This window comes from Heterodontus francisci, unplaced genomic scaffold (genome assembly GCF_036365525.1).
Source record: "Heterodontus francisci isolate sHetFra1 unplaced genomic scaffold, sHetFra1.hap1 HAP1_SCAFFOLD_892, whole genome shotgun sequence".
Taxonomy (NCBI): domain Eukaryota; kingdom Metazoa; phylum Chordata; class Chondrichthyes; order Heterodontiformes; family Heterodontidae; genus Heterodontus; species Heterodontus francisci.
This window is the reverse complement of record NW_027140525.1, coordinates 107,918-121,944: the sequence shown is the minus strand read 5'-3', so window position 1 is coordinate 121,944 and position 14,027 is coordinate 107,918. Positions and strand designations below refer to the sequence as shown.

The window sequence follows — 14,027 nt, the reverse complement described above, 5'->3', positions numbered from 1 at the left end:
TGTTTAACGGGACAGTGTAGAGAGAGTGTTTAAGGGGACAGTGTAGAGAGAGTGTTTAAGGGGACAGTGTAGAGAGAGTGTTTAAGGGGACAGTGTAGAGAGAGTGTTTAAGGGGACAGTGTAGAGAGAGTGTTTAAGGGGACAGTGTAGAGAGAGTGTTTAAGGGGACAGTGTAGAGAGAGTGTTTAAGGGGACAGTGTAGAGAGAGTGTTTAAGGGGACAGTGTAGAGAGAGTGTTTAATGGGACAGTGTAGAGTGAGTGTTTAACGGGACAGTGTCGAGAGAGTTTTTAACGGGACAGTGTAGAGAGAGTGTTTAACGGGACAGTGTAGAGAGAGTGTTTAAGGGGACAGTGTGGAGAGAGTGTTTAACAGGACAGTGTCGAGAGAGTGTTTAACGGGACAGTGTAGCGAGAGTGTTTAACGGGACAGTGTAGAGAGAGTGATTAACGGGACAGTGCAGAGAGAGTGTTCAATGGGACAATGTAGAGAGAGTGTTCAATGGGACAATGTAGAGAGAGTGTTTAAGGGGACAGTGTAGAGAGAGTGTTTAACGGGACAGTGTAGAGAGAGTGATTAACGGGACAGTGTAGAGAGAGTGTTCAATGGGACAATGTAGAGAGAGTGTTAAAGGGGACAATGTAGAGAGAGTGTTTAACTAGACAGTGTAGAGAGAGTGTTTAACAGGACAATGTAGAGAGAGTGTTTAACGGGACAGTGTAGAGAGAGTGTTCAATGGGACAGTGTAGAGAGAGTGTTCAATGGGACAATGTAGAGAGAGTGTTTAAGGGGACAGTGTAGAGAGAGTGTTTAACGGGACAGTGTAGAGAGAGTGATTAACGGGACAGTGTAGAGAGAGTGTTCAATGGGACAATGTAGAGAGAGTGTTTAAGGGGACAATGTAGAGAGAGTGTTTAACTAGACAGTGTAGAGAGAGTGTTTAACAGGACAATGTAGAGAGAGTGCTTAACGGGACAGTGTAGAGAGAGTGTTTAACGGGACAATGTCGAGAGAGTGTTTAACGGGACAGTGTAGAGAGAGTGTTTAACGGGACAGTGTACAGAGAGTATTTAACGGGACAGTGTCGAGAGAGTGATTAACGGGACAGTGTCGAGAGAGTATTTAACGGGACAGTGTAGAGAGAGTGTTTAACGGGACAGTGTAGAGAGAGTGTTTAACGGGACAGTGTAGAGAGAGTGTTTAACGGGACAGTGTAGAGAGAGTGTTTAACGGGACAGCGTAGAGAGAGTGTTTAAGGGGACATTGTAGAGAGAGTGTTTAACACGATAATCTAGAGAGAGTGTTTAAGGGGCCAGTGTAGAGAGAGTGTTTAACAGGACAATGTAGAGAGAGTGTTTAACAGGACAATGTAGAGAGAGTGTTTAACGGGACAGGGTAGAGAGAGTGTTTAACGGGACAGGGTAGAGAGAGTTTTTAACAGGACAATGTAGAGAGCGTGATTAATGGGACAGGGTAGAAAGATTGTTTAACGGGACAGGGGAGAGAGAGTGTTTAACGGGACAATGTAGAGAGAGTGTTTAACGGGACAATGTAGAGAGAGTGTTTAACGGGACAATGTAGAGAGCGTGATTAACGGGACAGTGCAGAGAGAGTGTTTAACGGGACAATGTAGAGAGCGTGATTAACGGGACAGTGCAGAGAGAGTGTTTAACAGAACAATGTGGAGAGAGTATTTAATGGGACAGTGTAGAGAGAGTGTTTAACGGGACAATGTAGAGAGAGTGTTTAACGGGACAGTGTCGAGAGAGTGTTTAACGGGACAGTGTCGAGAGAGTGTTTAACGGGACATTGTAGAGAGAGTGTTTAACGGGACAATGTAGAGAGCGTGATTAACGGGACAATGTAGAGAGAGTGTTTAACCGGACAATGTAGAGAGAGTGTTTAACGGGACAATGTAGAGAGAGTGTTTAACGGGACAGTGTCGAGAGAGTGTTTAACGGGACAGTGTCGAGAGAGTGTTTAACGGGACAGTGTCGAGAGAGAGTTTAACGGGACAGTGTCGAGAGAGTGTTTAACGGGACAGTGTCGAGAGAGTGTTTAACGGGACAGTGTCGAGAGAGTGTTTAATGTGACAGTGCAGAGAGAGTGTTTAACGGGACAGTTTAGAGAGAGTGTTTTACAGGACAATGTAGAGAGTGTTTAACGGCACAGTGTAGAGAGAGTGTTTAACGGGACAGTGTAGAGAGAGTGTTTAACAGGACAGGGTAGAGAGAGTGTTTAACGGGTCAATGTAGAGAGGGTGTTTCACAGGACAGTGTAGAGAGAGTGTTTAACAGGACAATGTAGAGAGAGTGTTCACAGGACAGTGCAGAGAGAGTGTTTAACGGGACAGTTTAGAGAGAGTGTTTAACAGGACAATGTAGAGAGTGTTTAACGGGACAATGTAGAGAGAGTGTTTAACGGGACAGTGTAGAGAGAGTGTTTAACAGGACAGGGTAGAGAGAGTGTTTAACGGGTCAATGTAGAGAGGGTGTTTCACAGGACAGTGTAGAGAGAGTGTTTAACAGGACAATGTAGAGAGAGTGTTTCACAGGACAGTGTAGAGAGAGTGTTTAACAGGACAGTGTAGAGAGAGTGTTTAACAGGACAGTGTAGAGAGAGTGTTTAACAGGACAGTGTAGAGAGAGTGTTTAACAGGACAGTGTAGAGAGAGTGTTTAACAGGACAATGTAGAGAGAGTGTTTAACAGGACAGTGCAGAGAGAGTGTTTAACTGGACAGTGCAGAGAGAGTGTTTAACGGGACAGTGCAGAGAGCGTGTTTAACGGGACAGTGCAGAGAGAGTGTTTAACGGGACAATATAGAGAGAGTGTTTAACGGGACAGTGTCGAGAGAGTGTTTAACGGGACAGTTTAGAGAGAGTGTTTAACAGGACAATGTAGAGAGAGTGTTTAACGGGACAGTGTAGAGAGAGTATTTAACGCGACAGTGTAGAGAGCGTGTTTAACGGGACAGTGTAGAGAGAGTATTTAACAGGACAGTGTAGAGAGAGTGTTTAAGGGGACAGTGTAGAGAGAGTGTTTAAGGGGACAGTGGAGAGAGAGTGTTTAAGGGGACAGTGTAGAGAGAGTGTTTAAGGGGACAGTGTAGAGAGAGTGTTTAAGGGGACAGTGTAGAGAGAGTGTTTAAGGGGACAGTGCAGAGAGAGTGTTTAACGGGACAGTGTAGAGTGAGTGTTTAACGGGACAGTGTAGAGTGAGTGTTTAACGGGACAGTGTAGAGAGAGTGTTTAAGGGGACAGTGTAGAGAGAGTGTTTAAGGGGACAGTGTCGAGAGAGTGTTTAACGGGACAGTGTCGAGAGAGTGTTTAACGGGACAGTGTAGAAAGAGTGTTTAACGGGACAGTGTAGAGTGAGTGTTTAACGGGACAGTGTAGCGAGAGTGTTTAACGGGACAGTGTAGAGAGAGTGATTAACGGGACAGTGTAGAGAGAGTGTTCAATGGGACAATGTAGAGAGAGTGTTTAAGGGGACAGTGTAGAGAGAGTGTTTAACGGGACAGTGTAGAGAGAGTGATTAACGGGACAGTGTAGAGAGAGTGTTCAATGGGACAATGTAGAGAGAGTGTTTAAGGGGACAATGTAGAGAGAGTGTTTAACTAGACAGTGTAGAGAGAGTGTTTAACAGGACAATGTAGAGAGAGTGTTTAACAGGACAATGTAGAGAGAGTGTTTAACGGGACAATGTCGAGAGAGTGTTTAACGGGACAGTGTAGAGAGAGTGTTTAACGGGACAGTGTAGAGAGAGTATTTAACGGGACAGTGTCGAGAGAGTGATTAACGGGACAGTGTCGAGAGAGTATTTAACGGGACAGTGTAGAGAGAGTGTTTAACGGGACAGTGTAGAGAGAGTGTTTAACGGGACAGCGTAGAGAGAGTGTTTAAGGGGACATTGTAGAGAGAGTGTTTAACACGATAATCTAGAGAGAGTGTTTAAGGGGCCAGTGTAGAGAGAGTGTTTAACAGGACAATGTAGAGAGAGTGTTTAACGGGACAGGGTAGAGAGAGTGTTTAACGGGACAGGGTAGAGAGAGTTTTTAACAGGACAATGTAGAGAGCGTGATTAATGGGACAGGGTAGAAAGATTGTTTAACGGGACAGGGTAGAGAGAGTGTTTAACGGGACAGTGCAGAGAGAGTGTTTAACGGGACAATGTAGAGAGCGTGATTAACGGGACAGTGCAGAGAGAGTGTTTAACGGAACAATGTGGAGAGAGTATTTAATGCAACAGTGTAGAGAGAGTGTTTAACGGGACAATGTAGAGAGAGTGTTTAACCGGACAATGTAGAGAGAGTGTTTAACGGGACAGTGTCGAGAGAGTGTTTAACGGGACATTGTAGAGAGAGTGTTTAACGGGACAATGTAGAGAGCGTGATTAACGGGACAATGTAGAGAGAGTGTTTAACCGGACAATGTAGACAGAGTGTTTAACCGGACAATGTAGAGAGGGTGTTTCACAGGACAGTGTAGAGAGAGTGTTTAACAGGACAATGTAGAGAGAGTGTTTAACGGGACAGTTTAGAGAGAGTGTTTAACAGGACAATGTAGAGAGTGTTTAACGGGACAGTGTAGAGAGAGTGTTTAACGGGTCAATGTAGAGAGGGTGTTTCACAGGACAGTGTAGAGAGAGTGTTTCACAGGACAGTGTAGAGAGAGTGTTTAACAGGACAGTGTAGAGAGAGTGTTTAACAGGACAGTGTAGAGAGAGTGTTTAACAGGACAGTGTAGAGAGAGTGTTTAACAGGACAGTGTGGAGAGAGTGTTTAACAGGACAGTGTAGAGAGAGTGTTTAACAGGACAATGAAGAGAGAGTGTTTAAAGGGACAGTTTAGAGAGAGTGTTTAACAGGACAATGTAGAGAGAGTGTTTAACAGGACAGTGCAGAGAGAGTGTTTAACAGGACAGTGCAGAGAGAGTGTTTAACAGGACAGTGCAGAGAGAGTGTTTAACAGGACAGTGCAGAGAGCGTGTTTAACGGGACAGTGCAGAGAGAGTGTTTAACGGGACAGTTTAGAGAGAGTGTTTAACAGGACAATGTAGAGAGAGTGTTTAACGGGACAATGTAGAGAGAGTGTTTAACGGGACAGTGTCGAGAGAGTGTTTAACGGGACAGTTTAGAGAGAGTGTTTAACAGGACAATGTAGAGAGAGTGTTTAACGGGACAGTGTAGAGAGAGTATTTAACGCGATAGTGTAGAGAGAGTGTTTAACGGGACAGTGTAGAGAGAGTATTTAACGGGACAGTGTAGAGAGAGTGTTTAAGGGGACAGTGTAGAGAGAGTGTTTAAGGGGACAGTGTAGAGAGAGTGTTTAAGGGGACAGTGTAGAGAGAGTGTTTAAGGGGACAGTGTAGAGAGAGTGTTTAAGGGGACAGTGTAGAGAGAGTGTTTAACGGGACAGTGTAGAGTGAGTGTTTAACGGGACAGTGTAGAGTGAGTGTTTAACGGGACAGTGTAGAGTGAGTGTTTAACGGGACAGTGTCGAGAGAGTGTTTAACGGGACAGTGTAGAGAGAGTGTTTAAGGGGACAGTGTAGAGAGAGTGTTTAAGGGGACAGTGTAGAGAGAGTGTTTAACGGGACAGTGTCGAGAGAGTGTTTAACGGGACAGTGTAGAAAGAGTGTTTAACGGGACAGTGTAGAGTGAGTGTTTAACGGGACAGTGTAGAGTGAGTGTTTAACGGGACAGTGTAGAGTGAGTGCTTAAGGGGACAATGTAGAGAGAGTGTTTAAGGGGACAGTGTAGAGAGAGTGTTTAAGGGGACTGTGTAGAGAGAGTGTTTAAGGGGACAGTGTAGAGAGAGTGTTTAAGGGGACAGTGTAGAGAGAGTGTTTAAGGGGACAGTGTAGAGAGAGTGTTTAAGGGGACAGTGTAGAGAGAGTGTTTAAGGGGACAGTGTAGGGAGAGTGTTTAACGGGACAGTGTAGAGAGAGTGTTTAAGGGGACAGTGTAGAGAGAGTGTTTAAGGGGACTGTGTAGAGAGAGTGTTTAAGGGGACAGTGTAGAGAGAGTGTTTAAGGGGACAGTGTAGAGAGAGTGTTTAAGGGGACAGTGTAGAGAGAGTGTTTAAGGGGACAGTGTAGAGAGAGTGTTTAAGGGGACTGTGTGGAGAGAGTGTTTAAGGGGACAGTGTAGAGAGAGTGTTTAACAGGATCCTGTGAGAAAAGGTAGATTGATGCTGAGTGTGGAGATTCAAACGCCCTGTCGGCAATGATTTTTTTTATGAGTGAGATAAATATTTAATCCCTTTATCTTTCGAAATTCACTCACCGGCCCGTCCTGAGAAAAAATCAACAATCACAATGCGGCCCTGCGCATGAACTGGCTGGTGTAGAGGATGTACCCGACTCACCTGAATCCCTGGTGATCCTTTGCGTTGCGAATCTTGGAGGAAAACCGCTCAGCGAGCTTCTCCAAGCCCCGCGAATATTCCAGCTCGATCTCCGCCTTCCTGCGGAAGAATTCGGAAAGATCCTGGAGGCACTGGCTTCGGAATTCCACCTGCGTATCCAGGTACTTCAGCTGCTCTGCGAGCTGCCCACGGATATCTGTGGGAATGCCAACTGGCAGCTTCCTTAAGGTGTCACAGGAGAGTGTCGTTTTGCACCCTTCCCCTCCCCCCACCTTTACAAAGGGCGCCAGCTCTTGAAGGACAATTCGGTCGACAATCCCACCCCCACGGTGCAGGGACACCAGGGGGAAGGGCCGAGGCCCCACGGTGCAGGGACACCAGGGGGAAGGGCTGAGGTCCCACGGTGCAGGGACACCAGGGGGAAGGGCCGAGGCCCCACGGTGCAGGGACACCAGGGGGAAGGGCCGAGGCCCCACGGTGCAGGGACACCAGGGGGAAGGGCTGAGGTCCCACGGTGCAGGGACACCAGGGAAAGGGCCGAGGCCCCACGGTGCAAGGACAACAGCGGGAAGGGCCGAGGCCCCACGGTGCAGGGACACATGGGGAAAGACTGAGGCCCCCACGGTGCAGGGACACCAGGGAAAGGGCCGAGGCCCCATGGTGCAGGGACACTCGGGGAAAGACTGAGGCCCCCACGGTGCAGGGACACCAGGGAAAGGGCCGAGGCCCCACGGTGCAGGGACAACAGGGGAAGGGCAGAGGCCCCACGGTGCAGGGACACCTGGGGAATGGCCGAGGCCCCACGGTGCAGGGACAACAGGGGGAAGGGCCGAGGCCCCACGGTGCAGGGACACCAGGGGGAAGGGCCGAGGCCCCACGGTGCAGGGACACCAGGGGGAAGGGCCGAGGTCCCACGGTGCAGGGACACCAGGGGGAAGGGCCGAGGTCCCACGGTGCAGGGACACCAGGGGGAAGGGCCGAGGTCCCACGGTGCAGGGACACCAGGGGGAAGGGCCGAGGCCCCACGGTGCAGGGACACCAGGGGGAAGGGCCGAGGCCCCACGGTGCAGGGACACCAGGGGGAAGGGCCGAGGCCCCACGGTGCAGGGACACCAGGGGGAAGGGCCGAGGCCCCACGGTGCAGGATTACAGCACAGTTGAAAAGATAAAACTGGGTTAACCAGGAAGTGGTAGTGAAATGGCTCCATAATTGGGGTTTTAACAGTCAGCAGATCATGGGGGAAAGATAAGAGATAGAGGGAGGAGACCCATAAACAATTAGGGTCGGAGACACACACTCACAGAAACAGACACACACACACACTGAGACACAGACAGACAGACACTCCCTCTGAGATACGTAGACAGACAGAAACAAACACAGACAGAGACACACACTCTGAGACACAGACAGAGACACACACTGTAACAGACACACACACACTGAGACACACACAGACAGAAACTGACACATTCACATAGAAACTGACACACACTTTCAGCTATTCACCCACATTCTCAGACACAGAAACAGACACACACACTGAAACATATGCTCACACACTCTCAGATACAAACAGAAACAGACACATGCACCCTCTGAAATAGACAGGCGCACACACAGAAACACATTTACACACTCTCATCCATTCACCCCCACACACAGACACCACGCACAGAGGAACCAGACACACACTGACACATACATTCACCCACACACAAAAACATACACATAGACAACCACACTCACCCACACACATACACAGACACACAGAGACAGAAACACACACACACATTCACCCACACACACAGAGACACACACAAAGACAATTAGTCACACACAAAGAGACACAGAAAGACACAGACACTGAGAAACACAGATAGTCACACACACAGATGTACAAAGCCACAGAGAGACACGGACAGTCACACAGACAGAGACACACACAGACACGGAGAGACACAGACAGTCACATACAGGGACGTACACAGATACAGAGAGACACAGAAAGTCACACACACAGACAGAGAGAGACACAGTCACACACAATAAGACACAATCACATACAGAGACACAGTCACACACACAGAGACAGATGGTCACACACAGACACAGAGAGAGAGAGTCACAAAAGACAGTTTCAGATACACACACAGAAATACATGGACACAGAGACACACAAACAGAGACACACAGACACAGAGAGACAATTACAGACACAGAGACACACACATACACAGAGACACACAAACAGCGTGATGCAAACAGTCATATACACACAGACACAGAGACATACAGACAGTCTCACACACAGACACAAACACACACACACTATCATACACACTGACACATAAAAACTCAGAGACACAGAGACAGAGAAGCACAGAGACAGAGACAGACAAAGACAGTCACATACACAGAAACAGAGACACACGTAGACACAGAGAGACACAGACAGTCACACACACACATACAGACACAGGGAGACACAGACAGATAGTCACACACACAGACACAAGAGAGGCACAGACAGTCACACAGACACAGAGACATAGACAGATAGTCACACACACACACACACACACACACACACACACACACAGACAGTCACACACACACACAGAGTCATACAGAGGCAAAGAGACACACACATTCACGCTGGGCTAACCTTTCAGTTGCGTGTCGTACTCTGTGAGGATTCCTTTCTCTTTCCTCCTGGCCTGCAAGGCCATTTTGGGCCGGTCCTGGGAGGGAGTCCGACGGCTGTTCAGCACGATCCCAACCCGGGGGCTCCCGACACACCTCGGCCCCGGGTTCTGCCCCTACCCTCCGGTGCCACCAACACCTCGCTGGGACGACAGCGGCTGTGGGCCGTTCAATAATTTGAAGGACGAGGCATCCTCTCGCCTCGCGATAGACTTCCTGCAAATCTCAGCCAAAAAGCGAGCGCAAAAATCTTAAAATCCTTTTCCAAAGGAAAGAACACAGCTGGCCGCGTGCGTGTGGGAGAAGCTTCACTCGTTCACGCCGAGCTCAGAAGGTTCACCCGCGACTGAACCACAGACTGTGTGCTGACTGAAGGAGAGATCTGTCACCCCGTCTGCTTTATCGCCCGATCTCTCGGCAAGTTGTTGTGATCTGGAGCGCACTGCGTGATAGGGCAGCGGAAGCAGATACGAGAGTAACTTTCAAAAGGGAAATGCTCGAAGGGGAGAAATTTGCAGAGGGGGTGGGGCAGAGATGGAAAGAGCAGGGGAGGGGGGGGGGAGAGGAGAGGGGGAGCGGGGGACTGATCGGTCAGCTCTTTCAAAGAGCTGGTAAGGAGAACGATGGCCTGAATGGATCCCGCGGGGCTGTTTCATCTCACGACCTCAATGTTGCCCCTCGACATTCTCTGGGTTTTAAAAGACGGGGTCGGCCGAGCGGGGAGCACGTCAAAAAGCGCAGAGAGAGTGAGAGAGTGAGAGTGAGAGAGAGTGAGAGTGAGAGAGAGTGAGAGAGTGAGAGAGTGAGAGAGAGAGAGACTCAGAGAGAGGAGAGGGTGCAGGAGAATAAAAACGAGGCTCACCTCTACCTCTCCGGAGCAGAATGGGCGCACGGGTCAGCCTTGTCCTCACGGGAACTGATCCGCCCGCCAATAACAAAAAAAAACTTTGTCTCCGTCGGTTGTCCAACACGGGGGCGAGGAGGAAGTGCGGCGTCAGGCCAGAGTCTGTGACGGAGAGGTCTGTTAGCTATTGGCCACTCCCACACCCGGGAGCCATGCTTTCCGTTAGTCTCTGCATTAAATCAACGCCTGTCCCCCACCTTGCCAGCTGCGCTAGCCCCCCAAAAGCCAGATACTGACTCTCCCCTCTCTCCCTCCCTAGCCCAGCATTCAGAACCTCCAGAGGCCAACAACCCAATTCACGCTCACCGTCGTCTGCAGCATCCAGCTGACGAGATTAATAGCAGCCTCTCTCTGTCTGCTCTCTCTCTCCCTCTGTTGTAGCATCAATATTGCAAGGCACATGGGTAATCACAGGGGAAACCACAAACAGTTGCACCACAGACTGACAGCACAGCTCTCTCTCTCCTGGCACACAGAGCCGAGAATCACACAAACACTCAGACTGCAGACCGATAACCACCAGCCACAGCTTAAAGCAGATCATTTAATCGCGCCTGCAGCTCACTGTCGGTACATCTCACTATCAGTGTCGCATCCTGAATGCACACAGTGAGTGAAAAGGAACAATTCAATTCCGTCTGCTGCTGTGCAGCCCATATGTGTCTCAGTGTCAGCTCCCGTACCGTCCGTGTGTCTCAGTGTCAGCTCCTGTACCGTCCGTGTGTCTCAGTGTCAGCTCCCGTACGGACCGTGTGTCTCAGTGTCAGCTCCCGTACGGACCGTGTGTCTCAGTGTCAGCTCCCGTACGGACCGTGTGTGTGTCTCAGTGTCAGCTCCTGTACGGACCGTGTGTGTGTCTTAGTGTCAGCTCCTGTACGGTCCGTGTGTGTGTCTCAGTGTCAGCTCCCATACAGACCGTGTGTGTGTCTCAGTGTCAGCTCCTGTACGGTCCGTGTGTGTGTCTCAGTGTCAGCTCCTGTACGGACCGTGTGTGTGTCTCAGTGTCAGCTCCTGTACGGTCCGTGCGTGTGTCTCAGTGTCAGCTCCTGTACGGTCCATGTGTGTGTCTGAGTGTCAGCTCCTGTACTGTCCGTGTGTCTCAGTGTCAGTTCCTGTACAGACCGTGTGTGTGACTCAGTGTCAGCTCCCGTGCGGACCGTGTGTCTGTCTCAGTGTCAGCTCCTGTACGGTTCGTGTGTGTGTCTCAGTGTCAGTTCCTGTACAGTCCGTGTGTCTCAGTGTCAGCTCCCGTACGGTCCGTGTGTCTGTCTCACTGTCAATCCTGTACGGTCCGTGTGTCTGTCTCACTGTCAGCTCCTGTACGGTTCGTGTGTGTGTCTCAGTGTCAGTTCCTGTACCGTCCGTGTGTCTCAGTGTCAGCTCCTGTACGGTCCGTGTGTGTGTCTCAGTGTCAGCTCCTGAACGGTCCGTGTGTGTGTCTCGATGTCATCTCCTGTACAGCCCGTGTGTGTGTCTCAGTGTCAGCTCCTGTACCGTCCGTGTGTGTGTCTCAGTGTCAGCTCATGTACCGTCCGTGTGTGTGACTCAGTGTCAGCTCCCGTACGGACCGTGTGTCTGTCTCAGTGACAGCTCCTGTACGGTCCGTGTGTGTGTCTCAGTGTCAGTTCCTGTACCGTCCGTGTGTGTGACTCAGTGTCAGCTCCCGTACGGACCGTGTGTCTGTCTCAGTGACAGCTCCTGTACGGTCCGTGTGTGTGTCTCAGTGTCAGCTCCCGTACGGTCCGTGTGTCTGTCTCACTGTCAGCTCCTGTACGGTCCGTGTGTGTGTCTCAGTGTCAGCTCCTGTACGGTACATGTGTCTGTCTCAGTGTCAGCTCCCGTACGGACCGTGTGTGTGTCTCAGTGTCAGCTCCTGTACGGTCCGTGTGTGTGTCTCAGTGTCAGCTCCTGTAGGGTCCGTGTTGGTGTCTCAGTGTCAGCGCCTGTACGGCCCGTGTGTGTGTCTCAGTGTCAGCTCCTGTACGGTCCGTGTGTGTGTCTCAGTGTCAGTTCCTGTACGGTCCGTGTGCGTGTCTCAGTGTCAGTTCCTGGACAGACCGTGTGTGTGTCTCAGTGTCAGCTCCTGTACGGTTCGTGTGTGTCTCTCAGTGTCCGCTCCTGTACGGACCATGTGTGTGTCTCAGTGTCAGCTCCTGTGCGGTCCGTGTGTGTGTCTCAGTGTCAGCTCCTGTACGGCCCGTGTGTGTGTCTCAGTGACAGCTCCTGTACGGCCCGTGTGTGTGTCTCAGTGTCAGCTCCTGTACGGCCCGTGTGTGTGTCTCAGTGTCAGCTCCTGTACGGCCCGTGTGTGTGTCTCAGTGTCAGTTCCTGTACGGTCCGTGTGTGCGTCTCAGTGTCAGCTCCTGTACGGTCCGTGTGTGTGTCTCAATGTCAGTTCCTGTACGGTACATGTGTCTGTCTCAGTGTCAGCTCCCGTACGGACCGTGTGTGTGTCTCAGTGTCAGCTCCTGTACGGTCCGTGTGTCTGTCTCAGTGTCAGCTCCTGTACGGTCCGTGTGTGCGTCTCAGTGTCAGTTCCTGTACGGTCCGTGTGTGCGTCTCAGTATCAGCTCTTCCACGGTCCGTGTGTGCGTCTTAGTGTCAGCTCCTGTACGGTCCGTCTGTGTGTCTCAATATCAGCTCCTGTACGGTCCGTGTGTCTGTCTCAGTGTCAGTTCCTGTACGGTCCGTGTGTGCGTCTCAGTTTCAGCTCCTGTACGGTCCGTGTGTGCGTCTTAGTGTCAGCTCCTGTACGGTCCGTCTGTGTGTCTCAATATCAGCTCCTGTACGGTCCGTGTGTCTGTCTCAATGTCAGCTCCTGTACGGTCCGTGTGTCTGTCTCAGTGTCAGTTCCTGTACGGTCCGTATGTGCGTCTCAGTATCAGCTCTTCCACGGTCCGCGTGTGCGTCTCAGTGTCAGCTCCTGTACGGTCCGTCTGTGTGTCTCAATGTCAGCTCCTGTACGGTCCGTGTGTGTGTCTCAGTGTCAGCTCCTGTACGGTCCATGTGTGCGTCTTAGTGTCAGCTCCTGTACGGTCCGTCTGTGTGTCTCAATGTCAGCTCCTGTACGGTCCGTGTGTGTGTCTCAGTGTCAGCTCCTGTACGGTCCGTGTGTGCGTCTCAGTGTCAGCTCCTGTACGGTCCGTGTGTGCGTCTCAGTGTCAGCTCCTGTACGGTCCGTGTGTGTGTCTCAATGTCAGCTCCTGTACGGTCCGTGTGTCTGGCTCAGTGTCAGCTCCTGTACGGTCCTTGTGTGTCTCTCAGTGTCAGTTCCTGTACGGTCCGTGTGTGTGTCTCAGTGTCAGCTCCTGCACCGTCCGTGTGTGCGTCTCAGTGTCAGTTCCTGTACGGTCCGTGTGTGTGTCTCAGTGTCAGCTCCTGTACGATCCGTGTGTGCGTCTCAGTGTCAGCACCTGTTTGGTCCGTATGTGTGTCTCAGTGTCAGCTCCTGTACGGTCCGTGTGTGTGTCTCACTGTCAGCTCCTGTTCGGTCCGTGTGTGTGTCTCAGTGTCAGCTCCTGTACGGTTCGTGTGTGAGTCTCAGTGACAGCTCCTGTACAGTCCGTGTGTGTGTCTCAGTGTCAGCTCCTGTACGGTCCGTGTGTGTGTCTCAATGGCAACTCCTGTACGGTCCGTGTGTCTGTCTCAGTGTCAGCTCCTGTACGGTCCGTGTGTCTGTCTCAGTGTCAGTTCCTGTACGGTCCGTGTGTGTGTCTCAATGTCAGCTCCTGTACGGTCCGTGTGTCTGTCTCAGTGTCAGCTCCTGTACGGTCCGTGTGTCTGTCTCAGTGTCAGCTCCTGTACGGTCCGTGTGTGCGTCTCAGTGTCAGTTCCTGTACGGTCCGTGTGTGCGTCTCAGTATCAGCTCTTCCACGGTCCGCGTGTGCGTCTCAGTGTCAGCTCCTGTACGGTCCGTGTGTGTGTGTCAGTGTCAGCTCCCGTACGGTCCGTGTGTGCGTCTTAGTGTCAGCTCCTGTACGGTCCGTCTGTGTGTCTCAATATCAGCTCCTGTACGGTCCGTGTGTGTGTCTCAGTGTCAGCTCCTGTACG

The 14,027-nt window shown here is 50.9% G+C and overlaps 1 protein-coding gene across 2 annotated transcripts in view; it reads right to left on the bottom strand.

The window, feature by feature from the left end:
• LOC137360057 (SLIT-ROBO Rho GTPase-activating protein 3-like) overlaps positions 1-10,362 on the bottom strand; it is a 150,184-nt gene extending 139,822 nt beyond the window's left edge. Inside the window, exons 1-4 of one of the 2 annotated variants that reach the window (XM_068025648.1) lie at positions 10,284-10,346; positions 9,936-10,079; positions 9,036-9,289; positions 6,367-6,562 (exon numbers count right to left, since the gene is read on the bottom strand). In XM_068025648.1, the coding sequence (XP_067881749.1) occupies positions 6,367-6,562; positions 9,036-9,099 (260 nt within the window). In that variant the 5' untranslated portion in view covers positions 9,100-9,289; positions 9,936-10,079; positions 10,284-10,346. Of the gene's footprint in view, positions 1-6,366; positions 6,563-9,035; positions 9,298-9,935 lie in introns of both variants that reach the window. The other variant, XM_068025649.1, reaches the window with a different exon arrangement.
• Between the last annotated feature and the right edge of the window lie 3,665 nt (positions 10,363-14,027).